Source organism: Cupressus sempervirens, chromosome 11 (assembly GCF_028749045.1).
Source record: "Cupressus sempervirens isolate cs-2001-9-10 chromosome 11, ASM2874904v1, whole genome shotgun sequence".
Lineage (NCBI taxonomy): Eukaryota > Viridiplantae > Streptophyta > Pinopsida > Cupressales > Cupressaceae > Cupressus > Cupressus sempervirens.
Window position 1 is genome coordinate 335,162,132 of NC_143128.1, and position 22,212 is coordinate 335,184,343.

The 22,212-nt window shown below is 34.5% G+C and overlaps 1 protein-coding gene across 2 annotated transcripts; it reads right to left on the bottom strand.

Annotated features, from left to right (window-relative positions):
* Window positions 1–1,087: 1,087 nt before the first annotated feature.
* On the bottom strand, window positions 1,088–1,850 carry LOC149529452 (uncharacterized). 2 transcript variants are annotated; one of them, XM_089810163.1, is made up of 2 exons: window positions 1,475–1,850; window positions 1,088–1,381 (listed from the first exon to the last, which is right to left on the bottom strand). In XM_089810163.1, exons 1-2 carry the CDS (start codon window positions 1,625–1,627, stop codon window positions 1,109–1,111), a joined length of 426 nt encoding a protein of 141 aa, XP_089666289.1. In that variant the 5' UTR covers window positions 1,628–1,850; the 3' UTR covers window positions 1,088–1,108. The 2 variants fall into 2 exon arrangements, with proteins under 2 accessions (XP_089666289.1, XP_089666290.1); XM_089810164.1 differs by having other exon boundaries at window positions 1,088–1,348; window positions 1,475–1,844.
* Between the last annotated feature and the right edge of the window lie 20,362 nt (window positions 1,851–22,212).

Below are 22,212 nucleotides of genomic sequence, written 5' to 3' on the forward strand. Positions count from 1 at the left end.
CAAATAGCTGATGCAACTAAATTAGCTGCTTTAGCAGCTTGATGTCATTATGTATATATATATAGAGAGAAATGTGCACATATTCCTATATATATAAATTCATAATACTTCTTTACAAACTCCTCAATAACCAATAAATATTTTATTTCAGCTTGTGATGTTCAATTTGTAGCAACGAATTCTCAAATATTGCTCTTTCTCTGCCAACACTAGATTTATATGTTTTATTTCTTCATGTGATGTTCAATTTGTAGCAAAGTATCCTCAAAGATTGCTTTCTTTCTACTAGCACCAGATTTGTATGTTTTTACTCTTCATTTGATGGTCAATTTGTACCATAATATTTTAAGTGTTATTTCTTCACGTGTCATCGATTTGTAGCAAGATATTCTTAAAGAATGCTCTTTGTCTAGTAGCACAATGTTTGAATATTTATTCCTTCATTTGTAGAAAAATGTTCTCACAGCTTCCTCTTTCTCTACAAGCAGTAGGTTTATATTTACGTGCTTTATTTCTTCGTGTGATTAGCAGAGTACTGCCAAAGATTAATCTTTATCGACAAGCTTTTCGTCCATTAAGACTCACTCGGTACGAAGCCCGGCCCTAAAGGAAGAGAAAGAATAAGCGTGATACAGATATAAGATCGGTGAGGCCCTGCGGATCTTTCTGCTAACAGCCTACCTTCGGCACTAGCTTGCGTTTCAGAGAATCAAATCAAATCACTACACCCTGGATTTGGATTCCGTCGATATAAGTTTCCTTTTTAACCCTCAGCGACTGTTTTAATCATTTTCTAAAATAACCTCCGAGTTGGTCAAGCACTTCAATTCGACCAGCATATATCCATAATCAAACTAAACCTAATTTAAGCATAACAAGTTACCACAAAAGGCAGCATGTAACGTCGCCCAAAGATTCGCCAAAAAAAAAAAAAACTGAAGCGCCGAAGGAATGAAAATGAGCAGAGAATTTACTAAAATAAGATCTAACAAATACGTATTAGCTGGTTTGTCATAGTTTCTACAAGAAAAAGATGACATCGAGAATTCGTTCGAGACGAGAAAATCCAGAGATCGAATCCAACCTCAAAACAATTAAATTTTTATCCTTATTCTACAAAAAGGGAAACGAAATGCACCTTTATATGGGGCTGCCTAAGATTTTGATGAAGCCAGTCAGCAGAAATAACACAGTCATCAGTAGCATCACTCGATGATGACGACGACATTGCACAATGAGAAATGGATAAACCCACAACGGAACATGCGGGAAAGTGGGGAAACTGCAAGGCAGTCTTTGAAATAGAACTCCGGTCCACCGTGAAGCTTCCAGAAACGCTCTGCGAATTCTGGAATAATAATAATAATAGTGCAGCGAGCATCTGTTAGATTAAAATTATAAACAAATTTAAGCATCGCTCCTCTTGCAATCAAAGCTTCCTTGCATTTGTAATCGAAAGAAACGGAAAAGGAACCTGCACAAGAACACAAGCAGCCGGCATCGTGTAGCGTATCCGGCGGGTCCATGTTGCTCCTCTAGTTAATACTCTGGTTGCTAACCTCTTTGTCGCCATGGACGCCATCTCTTCTGTATGAATTTTAAGAACTGGTAAGGCCGCCGATTTCATGTAGACCGTACCGTTTCTGCTTATTCGATTCGCCGTATAGTTATTCTTTCAGTGTACAACTATTTCTTCAGGCTTCTTATTGATTTGTGACTATTTGTTCTGGCATAAAGGTACAGATGAGTCTGTATTCCTGTTTCCGCCCTCGAAAATGATGGCAATTGGTTTTCCTTCTCAAAATTTGTCGATTTTGACTAATAAAGGACAAATCAAGCCGCCCCTTAAATTTTTTGTTCATCTCATATGTTAAATGTTAAAACGTTTCAGTTTCTCGCTATTCATTAAGTTAAATGTTAAAATGTTTCAGTTTCTTGCTATTCATTAATTAATGTGTAAAGAGGGAATATCAAATAGTTAAAAAAAAAAAAAAAAATGGTTTTTGTGGTCAAATGTCTTCATAAATGATATATAAATAAGTCTAATAGTGGTACTCAAATAACTCATTAGAGGTCCACAAATCTTCATAGTGGTGTACAAATGGCCCAATCATGAAAACTAAAAAATATCAACTTATGATAAATAAAGTGTGAGTGGTTATTGGAACATGTATGATTAATTAAGGGGATAAAAAGTAAACAATTATTGGACTCACTATGGCAAAAACTTGAACAATTATTAGACCTCGTGTCATGTATTGGGTCTCTTCCCCTAGGTACTATTGTTTTTAAATATGAAAGTGAATATAGTTTAAACATTTACAAATATATGGGTTGCCCTCAACTGGAAAGTTGAAGGAAGTGTCTCCACATCGGCAATGCCAGGGGACAATTTACAGTCATTGAAGATCTATCTTTTGTTCTCTCAGGCTCCTAGCTCTATGGTAAGCATTACCTCACCTTGGCAAAGTGGAAGTCAGGTTTTGATCCCTCTAAGCTGACCCAAGAGACCCCTATTTGGGTATGTCTTCCTAGTCTCCCACAAGAGTTTAGGATGAATAGGTGTTCAAATGTATAGGTAATTCCTTTGGCAACTATATTTATGTTGATCTGGTTACTCTAGCGAAGTCGAGGCTTGTCTTGGCCAAGTTTTGTGTCAATGTCTCCGGGTAAAAGCACAGATTTGTGCCACCATTTGTGATACCAAAACCTATTTTGGTCAAATCTCATTTCTCTATCAAAACTCAATTTTTTACAAAAAATAAAAATACCCTTTTATAGATCTCAGATTCAATATCATCATTATATAAATTTTTGAGTCTTTTGATTAGTTATAATATGTTATAATCTCAAAGTATTATAAGTCAATATTTCAACATTTTAGAAGATGCTCGCTCAAAAAAGGAAAAAAAAATAGTAAATCATATAAAAAAAATTAAAAAATTATATTTATCTCTAGAGGAGAGAATCCTCTTCACGAATATGTAATTTTTTTTCAAGAAGGTATAGATTTGATAGGAAAGTTTTGACGGGAGGAAAAAACTGTTGGATTCTGATAAGGTCGAACTTGAGTACTTATAACAAAGAAAATATACATCAAAAATAATTATTTCTTTTTTTGTGCACTAGTTATACATGTCATCCATAAGATATTTTCAAATCAGAACAAAAAAGGATGATTTGCATATACTTTTTTGACGGGAACTGCACCCTATATTTTTTACAGTTAAAAAAGGGACTTCAAAATAAAATAAAATGAATAAATTCTTACTCAAAAAAATTATAAAAAATTATATGCATAAAGTTCATCCAATTTTACACATTTCATCAGTTTACATCATTTTCACATTTTAAACACAAATACCATTTTTCTTGTCACTAATGTTGAACTGTCACATTCGGATATCACGTTTCTTTATAAAAGGTGACACAAGTTTGTGCTTTTATCCCTCCATCAACTCTTCCCTCCCCAACATCATTAAGATCAAGTCCAAGCAGGGCTATTGGTCCCAAGTCATGGAGTATGAAGGTGCCTCCTTTTTCTCCCAGACCTACAACACTAAGGGGCACTCTTGCATAGACTACAAGCTTCCCAAGGCCAAGGAAGGAAAGCTCGAAGACAACATGGAGGCTGATAATCCTGAGCCCACCTTGATTTTGGAGGGAGTAGTGGATTATTTCCCTATTGCCCTACTGGAAGCCAAGTCTACCTCTGCCTCCAAATGGCCCCTATGGAAGAGAACTTGTTAGAAAAAGGAGAAATCCCCCTAGCTGTTGTGGATGGTGACAAGCTTGTGCCTCCTTCTTGAACAAGGGCATCCTGGGAAGCCACCCTTTGGCTTCGAGGCTAGAGGAGAACTTCTGCTGGCAAGGAAGAAGGAAACTCACCACCCAAGATGCTCAATATGTTGAATGGGGAGGAAGAATGGTAGACTCATAAGAAGAAGATTAGAGGAAAGAAGATGGATGTAGGAAATGACACTAAGGTGGGAAGACCCTCTGGAAGGGCATCACGACACAAGCAAGTTTCTCGAGTGATTACAGTAGGGAAACAACTCACCTTGGACCTCAACATCAAAGGTAAGAAATGATTTTACTCTCTTGGAATATAAGGGGTATGAATAGCACCCTCAAGCAGATCGTTGTAAATATATATATCACTGACTATTAAGTGGACATTTTTCTCCTCTGAGAAGTTAAAATGACTTTTGAGAACTTCTCTACCCTTATCGGAAAAATGTGGCCCAATGTTATGTTTTGTTACTCAAAGCCTAATGGGGCCTCTAGGGGAATTGCCACCATTTGAAACCCAGCTTCTATTATGGGGGATATGTTTGCCTCTTCTCAACACTTTTTGGATGTCACCTTCTTCACCCCAGTTGTACAACGACAAAGTTTCAATGTGTATGATCCAAACACTAAACAAGGTAGATCAGTGTTATGGGGAGACCTTTCCACTTGCTTCCACAACTTCACATATGATCAGATCATGGTTTCTGGAGATTTTAACTCCCCATGTTCCCCTTAGAAAAGTTAGGTGGCTTGGTGGACTACTGACAACATGGGAGACCTTGCCCATTTCCTTGCTTCCAATGGCCTATTTGACTTGGAACTCTTTGGCTCCCCCTTTACTTGGTCCAACAACAAAAAAGTACTCACCTTATTCAAGTTAGGCTGGATAGATTTCTCACTTCCTCTGCTTGGAATCTTAGACATACTTCCACCATCTTCTCTTTTCCTAGAATGACTTCTGACTACAACACCCTCCTCTTCAACTAGAAACCCGTTAAACCCTCAGGCTTATCCCTTTAGGTTCAAGAGTGCTTGGACTATCCACAAAGATTTTAGAGATATTATTGTGGAATGTTGGTCTTCCCTGGTCCAAGGCTCTGCTATGATTAGAACTACTCACAATTGGAACTTATTAGAAACATAGTGAAAGGCTGGAACAAAACTAGTTTTGGGATTATCTTTAATAAAAAGGAGTTGGATGATAAACTCAATAAATTACAAAAATATATTGTGAGAGGGGACTCATCCATCAATGTGCATATTGAGGAAGAAAATGTGAGGAAAGATTGGAGGGACACCTTTGCCAAAATTGATTTTTTTTCAAAGTAGTAGTCTCGTATCAATTGGCTAAAGGAGGGACCACAATTTGATTTTCTTCCATAGATTGGCATGTAAATATAAGAAAATAAATACTATCAAAGTTCTTAAAGACCCTAATGGTAACATGATCAATGACCTAGATAAATTGGAAGACATAGCTTTTGACTATTTCTGATAACTCTTTGACAACAATGGGGATAATAACATGGATCAACTCTTCTCCAACCTGCCCAGGGCTATCTTTTTTAAGGATAATGAAGTGTTTCTCTCTAAGGTCTTTGATGATGAGGTGAAAAAAACAATCTTCTTTATGGATGCCTACAAGCCTCCTGGTTTGGATGACTTCCCCTTGACCTTTTTTCAAATCTGTTGGGACATTGTGGGGACTAATGTCTACAGGACTACTAGGGACATTATCAAATTTGGTAAGTTGTTGAGATAGATAAATGACACCTAATGAGGGTTAAAATGCCTTAGTTTGTGATTACATTTCCTTCATTTTTCATGTCCACCTAATTCTCAAGTTGCCAATTAATTAATAGAAATACATGAAATATGCCTAGATTATTATTAGTTGGAAAGAATGTTCTTTTTGTGTTTTTGGCACTTATGTGACACATGTTTGAATGTTGCAGGTGATCAGCCTTAAGAATGCTACTGGACAAGATTGGTGAGGAAATAGAAGATATAGATTTTGATGGATCCTCATTTTGATCATTGCCTTAATGCAATTGATTTATATTCTAAAGATAGTATTTAGTTTATTTATGGCTTTTGGCCTATGGCCAAAGCCATGATCTTAATTTGTTAAAGACTATCAACTGGTTGGAAGCGATTCTTTGTTTTGAATTTTTATTTTGTTGACAGAAAATATTTCAAACACACACACACACACACACACACACACACACACACACACACACACACACACACACACACACACACACACACACACACACACACACACACACACACACACACATATAATATGTGTGTGTACTAGCTTGAAACATAAATGATAGAATATAAGTGTGATTAAAAACCTTATAGAAAAGTTCATATTGTCGAGCATATGCATTTGTGATTATGTGATAAAGTAATTTGACGGGTTTAAGCTTACTCTCATTATGAGGGCTAGAGTAAGGGCTCCCTCTTAGAACCCAGGTTAGATTATTTCAATTGTTTTTTTTTTCCTTTTATGTTTTGAAATTTTTATTTGTAATAGATGCTCTATATGAAGTAGTCTGTATGAAATAGGTTTGATTTATAATTCATATAATGTATAATGTGATTTGATTGTTTATAACTCAACAATAATATATTTTTGAGGATTGGGATTCATACTACGACTATTTACAATGGAATTAATCTCACTGGCTTAATCCATGACATTTTACAGATTTTGTTACTCTCTGTCGCGTTGCACACACCCTTCTACAGCTACATCGAATCCCCTCCCCTTATTACAATTTTACTACAACCTCCTATTACACTCGCAGGTCTCTTGTCACTTCTTATTATCTTACTCACAACCATCACTCAAGTCCCTTGTCACAATCAAGTCTCCTATCGCAAATTGAATACATCCAAATTATTATTGCTATTTCAAAATATTTGATTTAATTTATGTAAATGTATAATTATCTAGGTATTTGATTCTCATAATGTTGTGTCAATTAATGCTAGTTAATTAGATTTAAATGAGTTTACTTTACAAGTGTGTGTATTCTTTTTTAGAGAGAGGGAGTAATTTTTTTTGAAGGTAAACATTAAACTCATTAGAATACTTTCAATTGTGTGTAAACTAGACTACATCCATAACCACTTGTCTATTTATGGAAAGTATGATGGGTCATGAAGAGAATGTCTTGGTTCATTTGTCAAGTCCTGGAAAGATAGAAAGTTCACATCAAGAGGGCTTACTTTGAGATAGATTAAGAGGTCATGGCTCAGGCTACTAGCCTGGACACTACTAGGTGCAAGTGGAAGAAGACGAGTAGGTCTTTTGATGCGGTGGGTTGGACTAATTTTTCAAACACTTCGAGGAGAAGCTTGTCAAGAAATATGATGGCTATAGCTCTGAGCACTTCCCAGACATGGGATCTGGACTAAAATTTTCAAAATCATCATCAAGTATTTTACCCTAGAAGGAAAGTATGGGGTTTTCTACTACTATCACCTCCCTTTTTTCAACCACATTTAGAAAAAGGATCTCATTTGCATCTTGTTCTTCATTTTTCACTCTCTAGAAAATATTGTGTTGGATTCGTTAGAGGCCTTTAACCTTGGGAAAAACTCATTTATCCTTCACCAAGGTATACTTTTCCATCTATTCCAATTTCATCTTACTCTCACCCCCCTCCCCCCACCCTAATTTTCTTCTCATTGCTAAAAAGCCCAATACTGCCCTTTTAACCTCTAGTCATGTCATGCTTTCTAGCTCAGTCTCCTAGGTGGAATGTCTAGAAACCCTAGTGTTAAAAGGAAAAGGGAAGAGCTTGAAAACCTTGCTGGGAGTTCAGGGAAAAAAATATAAAAAGATCACCCTTAACATTATTGAGAGTGATGATGAAAATGTTTGACATACCTGATGGTCATCTAGAATTGCTAAGGAAAAAGGGAAGCAAGCCATTAGGAATATGGTTATTGTTAAGTTTTTATAGCAAATTGGAAAAATTCTCCCTAGAAATTATGTAGTTCCACATCTTATGAATATGTATATGGGTGTGTGTGTGTGTGTGTGTGTGTTAATATCATATTTAAAATGTAAATTGGCATATTCACGAATGGTTTATCGACCTTTGAATTTAGTGACTTATTGTCACTACCTGATGGTACGTAGTGACTCATAAGTCATGACCTGATGATCATGACTATGAGTCACCACTATCAGGTGACAATAATTTTGGTCAAATGTTACCCATGTTCTTAATTGCCTTCGCGAGTACACACGCGTGCTCACGTGCACACACACACACACACATACATAAGATTGAATGATCTAAAATAGGGAGATATCAAATGCAATATACATTGACGTTGACAATTTGTGATTACAATAGTGAATCCAATAGTTGAGATTCATAGGAAGATTAACATCACAACAAAGGAAGTATCCATTTTTATTACTTTGATCTTAAAGTAGTATAACATTGAGAATTATAATCAAATAATATAGTTTGAAAAACTAACATGGTATCAGAGCTTTGTTGAGAAATGATCTTGTTCAGACATATCTTATAGCACAATCAATTAATTCTATCTATAAGCATCATCATGGCTAATGGTTTGAGACTAAAGGATAGACTTGAAGGAGACTCAAATTTTATTGGATAGAAACTAAAAATGAAATTAACTCTAAAAGATAATGGCCTAAAGAAATTCATTGAAGACTCAAATCCTGCACCTAAGGGAGGTGACGAAATGGAAAAATGGAAGATAGATAACACCTAGAGCCATGAAACTGAATGTGGATTGTGTTAACACTCATTTACTTCCAATCATTTATGAATAAGACACTGCACATCAAATGCTCAAACTCTAAAATAAATATTTCAAATCAACATTACCACTAGGATAATTACTCTAAGAGATGATCTCTCCAATATCAAAATTAACAAAGGAGAAACCATCTCTTTATATTTCATGAGAATCATTGAACTAAGAAATCAACTATCTACAATTGGACACATATGTGAAGACAAAGAAGTTTCCATAATGACTTTAAAAGGACTACCAAAATCATGGGTAACTTTCAGAGAAGGATTGTGTTCTCAATACAAAGTTCCCAAACTTAGCAAAATAAAATTTGATTGTTTACAAGACAAATGTATGTTAAAAGCTTGAAATTATGATACTTCTTCTTCAAAAGAGGACATTCAAATATTTACAACTCAAGTAGACAAGAGAAGGAAATCAAAATTCAAAAAGAAACCACAAGACTACTATGAAATGAAATGATATAGATGTGATAAGTATGGTCACCCTACTACCAATGTCCTAACAGACTTAAGCAACATGCCTCTTTTACCAAAGCAAGTAGTTCTACTTCACAATCAGAAAATAATTCTTTTTATTCAAACTATCTAGTGAAGTGTCAAATAGATCAAAAACCTGGGTAGTAGATTGTGGAGTATTGAGACATTTTACTTGATCCAGAGAGCAATTAGACACAATAAATGAAGACTATGTTGATGATGTAATAATTGGAGATGACTCTAAATAACCTAGGAGAGGGATTGGACATGTACCATCAATCTTAAATCCAAAATCACAATCAAACTCACCAAAGTACTATATGTTTTTGGCCTACAGGATTTTGGTTTCAATATCTACACTTAAAGATGAAGGTTATAGGGTCACATTTATGGAAGGAAAAGATTAGCTTGGCTTAAGAAATCCAACATTAAAAATGCTCATAAAATATGCTCAAGACTTGGATATCTTTACAAACAAAACTTATGTTCTCTGTCAACACTGATACATGATTCCACTAAAGAAAATGAAATCTTGCATAGAAGATTAGGTCATCTTCATTTTTGGGGATTACTGTCTTTAGGGAAGATTATAACTGGTTTACCTAAATTAGAGTTCAAGGATGAAAGAACTTGCAAAAGGTGTGCATTAGGAAAGATATTAAGACCACCTCCCAAACTAGTATAAACAAAACCAAAGTTATCTTAGACTTGTCCACTCAAACTTATGTAGGCCAATGCATGTTTCTTCCTTAGGAGGATTTCTCTACTTCATTATCTTTGTTGATGATTTTTGTAGGAAAACATTGATCTACTATATTAAGTGTAAAGAGTTTGAAGAAATCTTGTCAAAACTTAAAGAATTCAAAGCTCTTGTAGAAAACCAATTAGGAAAAAATATCAAAATATTAAGAATGGACAATGGAAAATTATATATATATATATATATATATATATGAAACCTTTCAAAAAAACTATATATGTGTTGGAATTAAGAGGGAGCTAATAGTCCGTTACAATCCCCAATGGAATGGGACAACTAAAAGGAAAAATAGATCCATAACTACATCTACCAAATCTATGTTACATAATCAAAATCTGGGAAACTTTCTTTGGGGAGAAGTCTCTAAGACTATTGTATACATTCAGAATAGATGTTCACATTCTCATATTGAACATAAGACTCCTGAAGAAGCCTTCTCTAGAAAGAAACCAAACCTTAGTCATTTAAGAATATTTTGGTGTCCTATATACATTCACATTCCTAAAGAGAAGCAATCAAAATTAGAACCTTCTAGAAAAAGGGGAATCTTTGTGGTATATAGTGAAACATCTAAAGCATATCGGATATACATTCCTAATCAAGGAAATGTTGAGTTAAGTCAACATGTAATCTTTGATGAAGATAATGCCTTCAAAAGATCCAAAGTAGAAGACAAGATAAATTCTAAAGAACCTATTAAAGACTTTTTTCATGAGATTTAGAGGGATAATAAAATAGAAAAATAAATCTCGTTGGAATCTATGGATACTTCTGAAGTATCCAAAGAATGTAATTAGAAAAGACCTTTATAGGCTCAAAATTTAATGGAAGAAGCTAAAACCATCTCTACCCCTTAAAGATACATTAGAGAAAGGAAAAGGCCAAATATATTATCTAACTATGTTGCTCTTATGAGTGAACTATCAAATTTAGAACCTATGAACACGGAAGAAGCCATGAAACATCAAAATTGGAAAGAAGCTATGACACAGGAATATAACTCCATCCTAAAGAATGAAGATTGGGACATTGTTCCTAGACACAAATAAATTAGCTGTCACTTCAAAATGGTTGTCTAAAATTAAATGTACTTCAGATGGGAGCATTGACAAATTCAAAGCTAGATTTGTAGTAAGAGGTTTCTCTCAAAAGGAAGGAATCAACTATGAAGAAATTTTTTCTCTAGTTTCTAGATACACATCAGTCAAAATTGTAATACATATTGCTGCTTCCAATGGATGGAGATACATCAAATGAATGTTAAAATTGCCTTTCTAAATGGGGTAATATAAGAAGAAGTTTACCTCGAGCAACCTGAAGGATTTTTGGTACATGATAAACAACCACATGTATGAAAATTAAAGCAAGCCTTGTATGGTTTAAAGAAAGAACATAGAGCTTGGTATGAACAAATAGATCTTCATCGATCCAAACTTGGGTTCTCCAAAAATTGTGTAGATCTAGATTTATATTTCATAATTCAAAATGAGGATATGGTGATCTTGGTACTTTATGTTAATGACTTATAGATTATAGGGGAAGAATATCTTATAGAAAAGTGTAAACAAGACTTAGCCTCTGAATTTGACATGAAGGATTTAGGTTTATTGCACTACTTTTTGGGATAAGAAGTCTGGCAACTTACTGATGAGATTCTTCTAAATCAAGGGAAGTATACATTGGATATGTTAAAATGATTTGGAATGATGGAATGTAAATCTATAAAAATTCCCATGGGATCAAACTTATTAAAAGTAAGAGAAGCATCTAAAGAATGTGATCATGTTGATCCTACTCTTTATCATCAAATCATTGTGTCATTAATGTATTTGGTAAATAGTAGACCTAATATATGTTATGTTGCAAACACCCTAATTCAGTTCATGAATGAACCCAAGCAAATTCATCTAGCAGAAACAACACGCATTTTAAGATATCTTTATGGAACTATTGGATATTGTCTAAAATATAAAAAGTTAGATCTAATTTTAAGAGGTTATATTGATTTTGAGTAGACAGGAAACTCGATCGATCAAAAAAGTACTTTCAGATGTTGTTTTTCCTTGGGATAAGCCATGATATCATGGTTTAGTAGAAATAAATCCTTAGTAGCTTAGAGTTTTGTGAAGCAGAGGACATTGTAGCTTCAATGGGAACCAAGGAGGCAGTATGGCTAAGGAAAATTAAATTTTTAAATCTATTTGGAAAATCATTGGAACCTACTATCATCTATTGTGATAATCAGAGTTGTATTAGACTCTCTCTAATTCCAATCTTCCATAATAGATCAAAACACATTGAGATTCTATACCTTTATGTATGCAATATGGTTAAGAAGGATGTGATTGAGTTGAGATACATCAATACAAAGAACTAGATTGCATATATTTCTACCAAACCAATGTCTAAATCAAAAGTGGAACACTTTAGAAGAGAACTTGGTATGAGTGAAAAATCTAAGGATAAGTCTCAGAAAAATTGATCACTACATTGTAATTATCTAATAGATGTGTGTACCTTGTATGAAAGTGATGACCTTTAAATGTTCATTGTGAAAGTTATTTAAGGTGATACTTTTATATATCAAATTTATAGTATAGATTTTGTGCAAGTGTTGTACTTAAATGATTAAAATATATATTTTTGTGAGACTTACAACTATGAGCTTAGATATCATTAAAGTGACTATCTTTGACTTGTTTCTATAAATACATATTAAATATATTGGTAAGTCTGCATTTTGTGAGGCTTACGACTAAAGATCTTAGACATTAAAGTTAATGTCTTTGAGTTGTTTGTATAATTGCATACCAGGTATTTTAATCAACTAAGAGCCTACACATAATTAGGATGAATGTCTTTGGGTTGACTAAAATACTGGTAGTCCATTATCTATGATCATCAAATTTTATTTATCCTTCTTGACTAAGAGGGAGTGTTAAGTGTTTATAGTCAATTGGAAAAATTCTCCCTCAAAATTATGCATTTCCATATTCTTATGAGTATATATATATATATATATATATATGTATGTATGTATGTATGTATGTATGTATGTATGTATGTCTGTATATATGTATGTATGTCTATACATATACATATATATATATATATATATGTATATATATATATGTATAGATATATATATATATACATGTATATATATATATATGTATATGTATAGATATATATACATATACATATAGATACACATATATACGCACACACACATATATGTATATGTATATATCTATGTGTATTTATATATATGTATATATATATGTATATGTATAGATATATTTACATATACATATACATATATATATATATATATATATATATATATATATATATATATATATATATATATATATATATATATATATATATATATGTATATGTATATGTATATGTATATATATCTATACATACATACATACATACATACATACACACAGATATATATATATATGTATGTATGTATGTATGTAATGTGTGTGTATATGTATATATGTTAATGTCATATTTAAAATGTAAATTGGCATATTTATTGATGATTTATTGGGCTATTAATGTTTAGTTATTTTTTGTCACTACCCGATGGTCATGACTATGAATCACCACCATTGAGTGGAAATGATTCTAGTCAAGCATCACCCATGTTCTTAACTGCCTTCGCAGGCATATATATATATATATATATATATATATATATATATATATATATATATATATATATATATATATATATATATATATATATATATATAACATTGAATGATCTGAAATGGGGAGATATCAAATGCAATATGCATTGAAATTGATTTTTGATGATTACAATAGTGAATCTACCAGTTTAGATTCACAGGAAGATTACCATCACAACAAAGGAAATATCCATTTTAATTACTTTGATCTTAAAGTAGTATAACCTTGAGAATTATAATCAAAAGATTTCATAAAAACTAAGAGTTATTGAATAGTCCTCTGAGGACATTATTGTTAAAGAAACCCCATATTTTGACTCTGAATCTTCTTCTAAGGATACTAAAACCTTGGAGAATGACTTATAGGACTAGGCTAGGGTAATGTAGATAGTGGATGAACACCCCTAGATATCCTCTACTTACATAAGTAATCCCTAATCAACTAGGAACAACTCTTCCCTTATCTTAACCTACCATTCAGGCTTGCTCATGAACTAGGAACTTCATTCCAGGCCTCCCTACTAAGTAACTTATTCTTGTATGCATTGGAGGCTCCACCTAGGGTGTAGTATACTTATTTACAACCGTTTCCCATAATCCAAACATTTGGCTTCTATATGATCCCCTCAAATTCATTCAAATCCTATATTAGGCCTAGTAGCCCTCAATTAGCCCTCCTAATAAACTAAATTGGGATTTGTGCAGAATTTTCCTTTATTAGTCTCCAAAAAAAACTCTAGATGCTGATACCATTTTCCAAGTCCCTCAAGATTCTTGAGGTTTCAGGTACTCAACTCCTACCTGGTGCCCTAACCCTATTTTTAAGGGTTTGTTAGGGTTTAGTGGCCTTTTAGACTAGTCAACAATAAGAACACTCTTACTCCTTTCCTAGAGATATTGGAGACTTTCCCTTCCACATGTAGTGACTCTATTTAATGCTTTACTAGGTCATAACACCCATTCAACCCAAATAGCTCTGCCCTTACAAGTATATCACTTTCCTTGGCTCAATTTCTAGACGAGTACCTCAAGGTCTTGCCTAGGACTCTCATGGAATTGGCTTGGCCAATCATTTCTAACTCCATGTTTTTTCACACATAATATAAAGGATTTCTATGAGAATTCGTCAAGGTTTCATGAGGTTTCAACCATGGGGAATGCTGGTAGACATCATTTTTCCTAGACTACCCAATACAAGCCAGCAAACAATATGTTTAAGAAATCATTTATTATGCACCAAAAATGGATTGAAAAAAACTTATAACCAAACCAAAAAAATTATTTAAAAAAATTAGAAACTATAATACAAAATAAAATAATGATTTAAATCGAGTAGCAATACAAACTTCAATTGTCACTCCATTTGTCATTAACTTGTTGATCTATTGTAGGATGTTTTATAGACACAAACTTCTGAACCATACAAAAATGCCTTCCAAGGCCTTAGATACTCATTAGACACCTAACTCAACCAAATTCCTTTTATTGGTAACCTCCAAGAAACCATTAACCAATTTTACAACTTTTCTTGTCAAAATTATCAAAATGCAATTTTTGCAAAATTCACAATTTTTGCATTTTAGCCTCTTGGACTTGGTAACACCCTACCTTACGACTCCAAAAAATGCATGGAAGAAAATTAGGCCATATTTATACCATTCCCATGCCTACATATCCTATTTTTCTTATTTGGCCCTTTAAATCCACTTTTTGCACTTTTCAACTAATTGACATTGCAACATTTTACCAACTTTGCTCATCTTCTGCATACATTAGTGTTTGGTGTTTCACATGCATGACTCATGAATCTTTATTTATAAATAGTAGGTCCCAAGTCTATCTAGACTCCTAGACCCTTATTTATTAGCTAAGAGACCTAACCTTGGTGCTCCTTCACTATACTCCCCCAATGAGCTGAAAAGTCTTTCTAGGGCTTTAAGAGGGAATGAAAGAAAGGTTAATGTCCTTCTTCTTCTTGAAATTTCCTTATGCAACCCAAGTAGCCTCACTATCTAGTTTTCCTTGCCACTTGACAAGATGCTTCATGTAGGTTTTGTTCCTAGTCACCTTGTGCACTTTGGAACTTAGAATCTTTTCAGCTTGCAACTTGCTGGTAGATGGCTTGGGTAGGGTTGCTGTAATGTACTATAGGTATAAATCCTCTACTGGAGTGGAAGATAGAGTGGGACCCTTGTATGCTACAAGATTTGCAATATTGAAAGTAGTGGGGATGACCATATATGCTTGTGCAAGGATGTGGTCCCAACTTTGACCGTACTCTTTAGTCAAACACCTTAAGAGGTTCCACAAGCTCCTATTGACCACTTATGTCTACCCATCCATTTGAGGATGATAGGTAGATCCAAATGAAAGATAAGTGCCTAATTTATGCCACAGACTCTCCCAAAAATGACTCATAAATTTTTTATCCCTATCAAACACTATGCTAAGAAGCAATCCATGCATCGTTACTACCTCTTTGAAAAACGTATTACCAATAACACATGCACCATGTATGGTCTTACATGACACAAAATGAGCCATCTTGCTGAATCTTTCCATAATGACATAGACACTATCATAGCCCTACTTTGTCTTAGGTAGCCCCACCACAAAATCCATGCTCAAACATTCCCAAGGCCTTTGAGCAATGGGCAATATTTGGTATAACCTTGCATTGGTGCCAACTCCCTTGGATTTTTGACAAACAATGCAACACACCACATATTTCTTCACATCCTTGCTCAATGTAGGCTAGTAATAGAACCTTTGTACCAAATCTACTATTTTGTGAATGCCAAAATGTCCACTCAAAGAACCATTATGCTTCTCTTAGATGAGGTTTTCCCTTATAGGGCCCCTTGGCACACATAGTTGATTTCCCTTGAACAAGAGGCCCTCCTACAAGGTAAAATCAAAGTATTCATGATGAAAATGGTTAGCATAATTCATACACACCTTATAAGGTTTAGCAAAGTTTGGATCACCAAGATACATCTCCTTGAAGTTCTCAATCCCCACACTCCTAATTTGCACTTCTTGTATAATCAACAACCTATGGCTAAGTGCATCTACAACCCTATTTGCAATGCTTTTTTGTGTTTTATGGTGAAGGTGTATACTTGAATGTACTCCACCCACTTTATGTGCTTATGAATCAACTTGTCTTGGGGATTGAGAAATCTTAAGGCCTAATTATTAGAATATACCACAAATTCTTTAGGCAACAGATAATGCCTCCACTTCCTTAAGGCTTGAACCAAGGCATATAATACAAGGTCATAGGAAGAATACTTCCTCTTAGCTTCATTCAAATTTTTACTATGAAATGCAACTGGCTTACCCTCCTGGCTAAGTACTACTCCAATGGTAAAGCTACTAGTTTCGCACTCAATAGTGAATAACTTCTCAAAACTAGGTAGGACCAAAATAGGTTGGGTGGCTATTTGATGTTTCTACTCCTCAAAGTTCCTAGTGGCTTCATCAGCCGATTTAAACTTGGTTCTACTCCCACCTTTTATAATCTCTAGCAATTGTGCACAAATATGGCTAAAATGTTTAATGAAATTCCTATAGAACCATGTTAAGCCATGGAAGCTTCTTACTTGTGATGTAGACTTTGGTGTTGGCCAACTAAGTATAGCCTCCACCTTGCTAGGATTCATCTTGAGTTGTCCCTATGAGATGAAAAAACCCAAGTAGACCAACTCCTTCATAAAATCACACTTTTCCAAATTGATGGTGAGTTGAGCATCATATAAGATTTTTAAAACTAGACTCAAATGCCTTAATGTTCTTCCTTTGTACTACTGAAAATCAAGATATCATCAAGGTAAAATACAACAAATTTACCCAAGTAATCAATAAACACTTCATTCATGAGCCTCATGAATGTGGAGGGGGCATTTGACAAGGTAAAGGGCATCACCGAAAACTCATTAATCCTTCTATAGTCTTAAAATCTATCTTCCACTCATCTCCCTCCTTAATCCTTATTTGATGATACCCATTCTTCAAGTCAGTTTTAGTGAAGTACTTTGCATTGCCCAAATAGTCAAGTAAGTATTCAATTGTTGGGATTGGGAATTTGTATGTAATTGTTATCTTTTTGTTTTCTCTTGAATCCATACATATCCTCCAAGTACCTCCCTTCTTTGTTACCAAAATAGTTGGTATTGCACATGGGCTTACACTTTTCCTTATTAAGCCATGGTCTAACAACTCCTGCACTTGCTTTGCAATCTCCCCATGTTGGCTAGGTGTTATTTTATAAGCTGCTTTATTAGGCAAGGCTGATCTAAGAATGAAGTTTATCTAATGGCTAATAGCTCTCTTAGGTGGAAATGTATGCTCTCCATCACCTACAACGTCATCAAATTGATTCAATAGTTCTTGCACTTCTTTAGGTAACTAAGATCTGATTGTGTTTTTTGCATTTTGGGGCTTGACGACAATGGCATACCATGTGTCTTCACCTTCCTTAATGGTTTTAAGGAACTCCTTCTCACCTACCATGACTCCATTAAGTTCCATCATTTTTCTTCTCTCCCCTTCTAACAAATATTGTATAGTGTAGGACTCTTCACCTTTCTTAAATTTGTATATATTCTTCCTGCCATCACATTGTGCCTCCTTGTCATATTGCCATTGTCTCCCTAAAAGGAGATGACATGCATCCATGGGCAGTATATCAAAGAGAACTCTATCTTTATACCTTATAATATTAAATTCTACCCATGCTTTCTCTTTTACCTCTACATGCTGAACCTTATTTAGCCATGTGACCCTAGAAGGATTGTTATGAGGAAGCTTTTTAAGTTTCAAGTTATCTATTGCCTCTTCTGACACTATGTTATCAATAGAACTAGTGTCAATGATAAAGTTACATACCTTTTTTGTACCTCTCATTTTACCCTAAATAGTTTTATTCTTTGACTTGGCTCCTCCTTCGTGAGTGCCATGATTAGTGTCCTCCTAAACATCATATTTTCTCCTTCTTCTGAATCCAATGGGAGATCTGTTGCCTTCTTACCTCCACCATCTTCTTGAGAATAATACACCTTTCTTTCCCCTGATGAAGAAGACTTCTTTGGACACCTATAAGAGGGATGCCCCAATTGGTTGTAGGTATAACACTTCATGGTGGCAAAATATGAAGGTCCCTAGTCTTGACTATTGCCTCTGCGCCTAAAATTATTACTGCCTCTACCTTTTTGATTGAATCCTCCTCTTGGACTATTTGAACCACTTGCTTCATTTTTTTACTATCCCCTTGGGGTCTAGTTTCTTGGCCTCTTCCACCACCAAAGTTCCCTCTTTGATTGCCTTGTTCTCTACCTTTACCTCTGCTTCTACTGCTGAAGTCTTGTTTCTTCTTTAGCTTTTGCTCAACCTTAAGTGCTAAGTGATAGGAATTTTGCACTGTATTAGGAGTCCACAATTGAATCTCCTATTGATAATTCCACTTTAAGCCATTGACATACCTTGCTACCTTGATGCTTTCAACTTCTTACACCTTGGATATAAGGCATAACTCTTAGAATTCTTTAGTATATCTTGCCACATCATTATCTCTTTTCTTGATATTTCACCTTTGAGTATGCATCTACACTTCAAAGTCTTCTAGAAGGTAGGTTTATTGTATTTGGCTCACCATACTCTTCCAATTTGCATAGGGCTTCTTAACCTCTTTCACTCTTTCATCTTGGACAAAATTCCATAATGTGAGAGTTTCTCCTATCATTCTTGCCTTTGCCACTTTCACTTTTTTTCTTAGTCACATTCTCACTTTCAAAGTAATTCTCCACGCCTTCCAACCATTCCAATACATGATCTATGTCCAACTTGATGGGCTATCATTTTGCATGATGCTTAATGGCAGGAATCCTTTCGAATTCCTCTCTTGAAAAGTTGATATGGGATCAACTCCAAGGTTCCAGGTGATCTTGCAACCTACTAGAATCCACTTAGTAGAAGATAAATGTGAGTGTTCACAAGGAGGCCTTTGTTGATTTGAACCAATTTCAGATAAGATGATCAATTTTCTTGCTATTTCAAAATTAATCATAGAAAAAAGATATGTTTTTGGTATTTTCTATTTTTAAATGATTGCAACCTAACAATGCAACTATATGAATTCCTAATTTAACCAAAGGCTAGCAAAGAAAATAACAAAGATAAAGTAACAAGAGATGAAAGAAAATAACATGGAAGGGAAATTGCTAACGAACATAAACAATGTAACAACACATCTGTGAGTTAAATTGTTGAAAATATCAGGTAGGAAACTAATGAAAGTAGGAGCAATGCTTCCTAAAATCCATTGATGCAATATTCGTCAATGGAAAATTATTAAAATTGAAAGATGTTTCACTTCTTATCAAATTGCAAGGCCATGGAAAGTTTTCTCATGCGAGATGAGAAGCTGTGTAGGAATGATAAGGCAATCTCTTCTCCAACTTTGTATGTCAGTAAAATTCGTCAACATGTGACAAACTCTAGAACTAAAATATTGTACAATCAAATCAACACAACAAAACTATTGGCTCCATTATTATCATGAACAAGAATCCAAAAAATAACACACTCCGACAAGAATAACTATACTCAAAATGAGAGGACCAATAGCATATATTATTACATCAAAATAATGGCCTGGAATACATGGTACATTCCTAAATTTATAAGAAATCATCTACTCAATTTGTGTTGAGAGTGAGAGATCCCTTCAGGCAAATATATGATTCTAAACCAATAAAAAAAATCTAATTATATACAAACTAACTCTCTAAATAGTGTTAAGTAGGTCTCCACCCTTGTTTATATCAATTAATGGGTGCATGAGCCTTTACATGACTTAAAAATAAATAAATAAGAAGTACATAAGAAGAAGGAAGCTACAAGAGGATCTAAGACTCACTAGAAGCTCTAAAAATGGAAGCTTGGCCTTCTATGAATGTTTCTGGGAGTTAAAGTAGCATCATAATTTGTTTCTAGAGCATGGAAAGCTCTAAACTTGAAACTGGCACTTAACTATCGGCCACCTCTAACTTCTTCAGAATTTCTAGTGCACCCTTGGAGTAGCGCACCTTTGGAGTAGCACACCTTTGGAGTGGCACACCTTGTACACCTTTAGAAAATTTGTTCAAGGTGCTCAATTCACCAAAAATCAGAGTTCTCAGTTTTGAAAATGGTTTTTGGGTTTTTTTCATATGAGGTCAAGGAGCACTCTAGTGTGCTTATTTTTACCTTTTTTAATGATTTATACCCTCTTTATAGCCAAAATTTTTAATATATTCAAACTCCTACGTCTATCTGAAATCCCAAGGCACCTTTGTTGAATCTTATCATTAATAATTTCATAAGATGAGGAACTTGTTCTAGTTCATGTGTCCAACCTCTGTATCTTTAATCTTCAATGTAAATTCATGAATCATAACTTACGTGTGACTCCTTTGAAGGTGATGGTTACCAGCTTAGGTGAGATCTCTATTGCTATTGATAATGAAGATGATATGATGATCTGTGCACATGCGCATTATGTGCCACACCTTTGTGTTATGTGCACTTGTGCACCTTCGTGTTATGCACATCTTTGTACACTGTGATTTCCATTCCTTGATTTTTTTTTCTTCACTCTAACTGCTCAATCCTTCCCAGTTATAGACTAGGTGATCTAGATTATCCATAATGATCAAATGTTTGAAACTTTTTCATATTTTTAAAAAAAAATTCTAGGCATTTTTAACTAGCTTTTTTGGAGGTCTACTACTCAAATTTTCAATTTGAAACCTTCATTGGTCCCTAAATTGGGTGGCTAAAGGCTCACTATTTTAGGGACTCAAATTAGATTTTTTAGTTCTTCTTTCCAATGGTGTAAACAGTTTTGAATTCTTAGCTCTAGGTCAAAAGTTATGACCCTAACAAGTTAAGGATGTCTTTTTACCTATACAAAGATGAAAACATTAGTTCAAAAAGATAAAAGAAAACCTTAACTAATTAAAAAAAAAACTAGTCCAAATGCTCCAAATTAGTGAAAAAAACAAGTTAATCCCCCCTTTACCCTTGATATGCAAAATAGTGCACCTAGTGCACCTGCACACCTTGATAGGTGTGCTAGGTGCACTTAATGACCCTTAATTAGTCATTTTATGTGTAGTTGTGCACGTGAACATGTGCCACCCTTGTGGGGTGTGCACATGCACATGTGCGCAATTGCACACATGAAAAGCAAGTACAAGGGGAACAAAGTCCTTCAATGTTTTGTGAAAGGGTGTGCACTTGCACACCTTAGTGGGGTGCGCATGTGCATACCCTTGTGTTTGAATTAAGTTGCTTCAAAGAAAGGTGCGCACATGCACACCTTTCCTTGGGCATTTCTTAGATTTTAGTTTAGGATTGAAAGAAAAGGTGTGCACATGGGCACCTTTTCTAGTTTTGATGCCTTAGTTTTCTAGTTTTTTGAATGAAAAATGCACACCCTTTGGAGGAGCGCATGTGCACATCTTTAAAGGAAAAAAGAGTGCACACTTATACATTTAGTGTACTTGCACACCTATGATAGGTGTGCATGTGCACTAGTGAACTTTTTGCACAAAATCATTATTTTTCTCCAAATTTTCCTAGTTCTGACACCATGGGGTTGTTTAGTTAGTGG

Coding starts and splice junctions, on each gene's coding strand:
- LOC149529452 (XM_089810163.1), bottom strand. CDS start 1,627: ATGAAATCGGCGGCCTTACCAGTTCTTAAAATTCATACAGAAGAGATG. Junction 1,382..1,474: donor CTGCTTGTGTTCTTGTGCAG/GTTCCTTTTCCG, acceptor TTAATCTAACAG/ATGCTCGCTGCACTATTATT.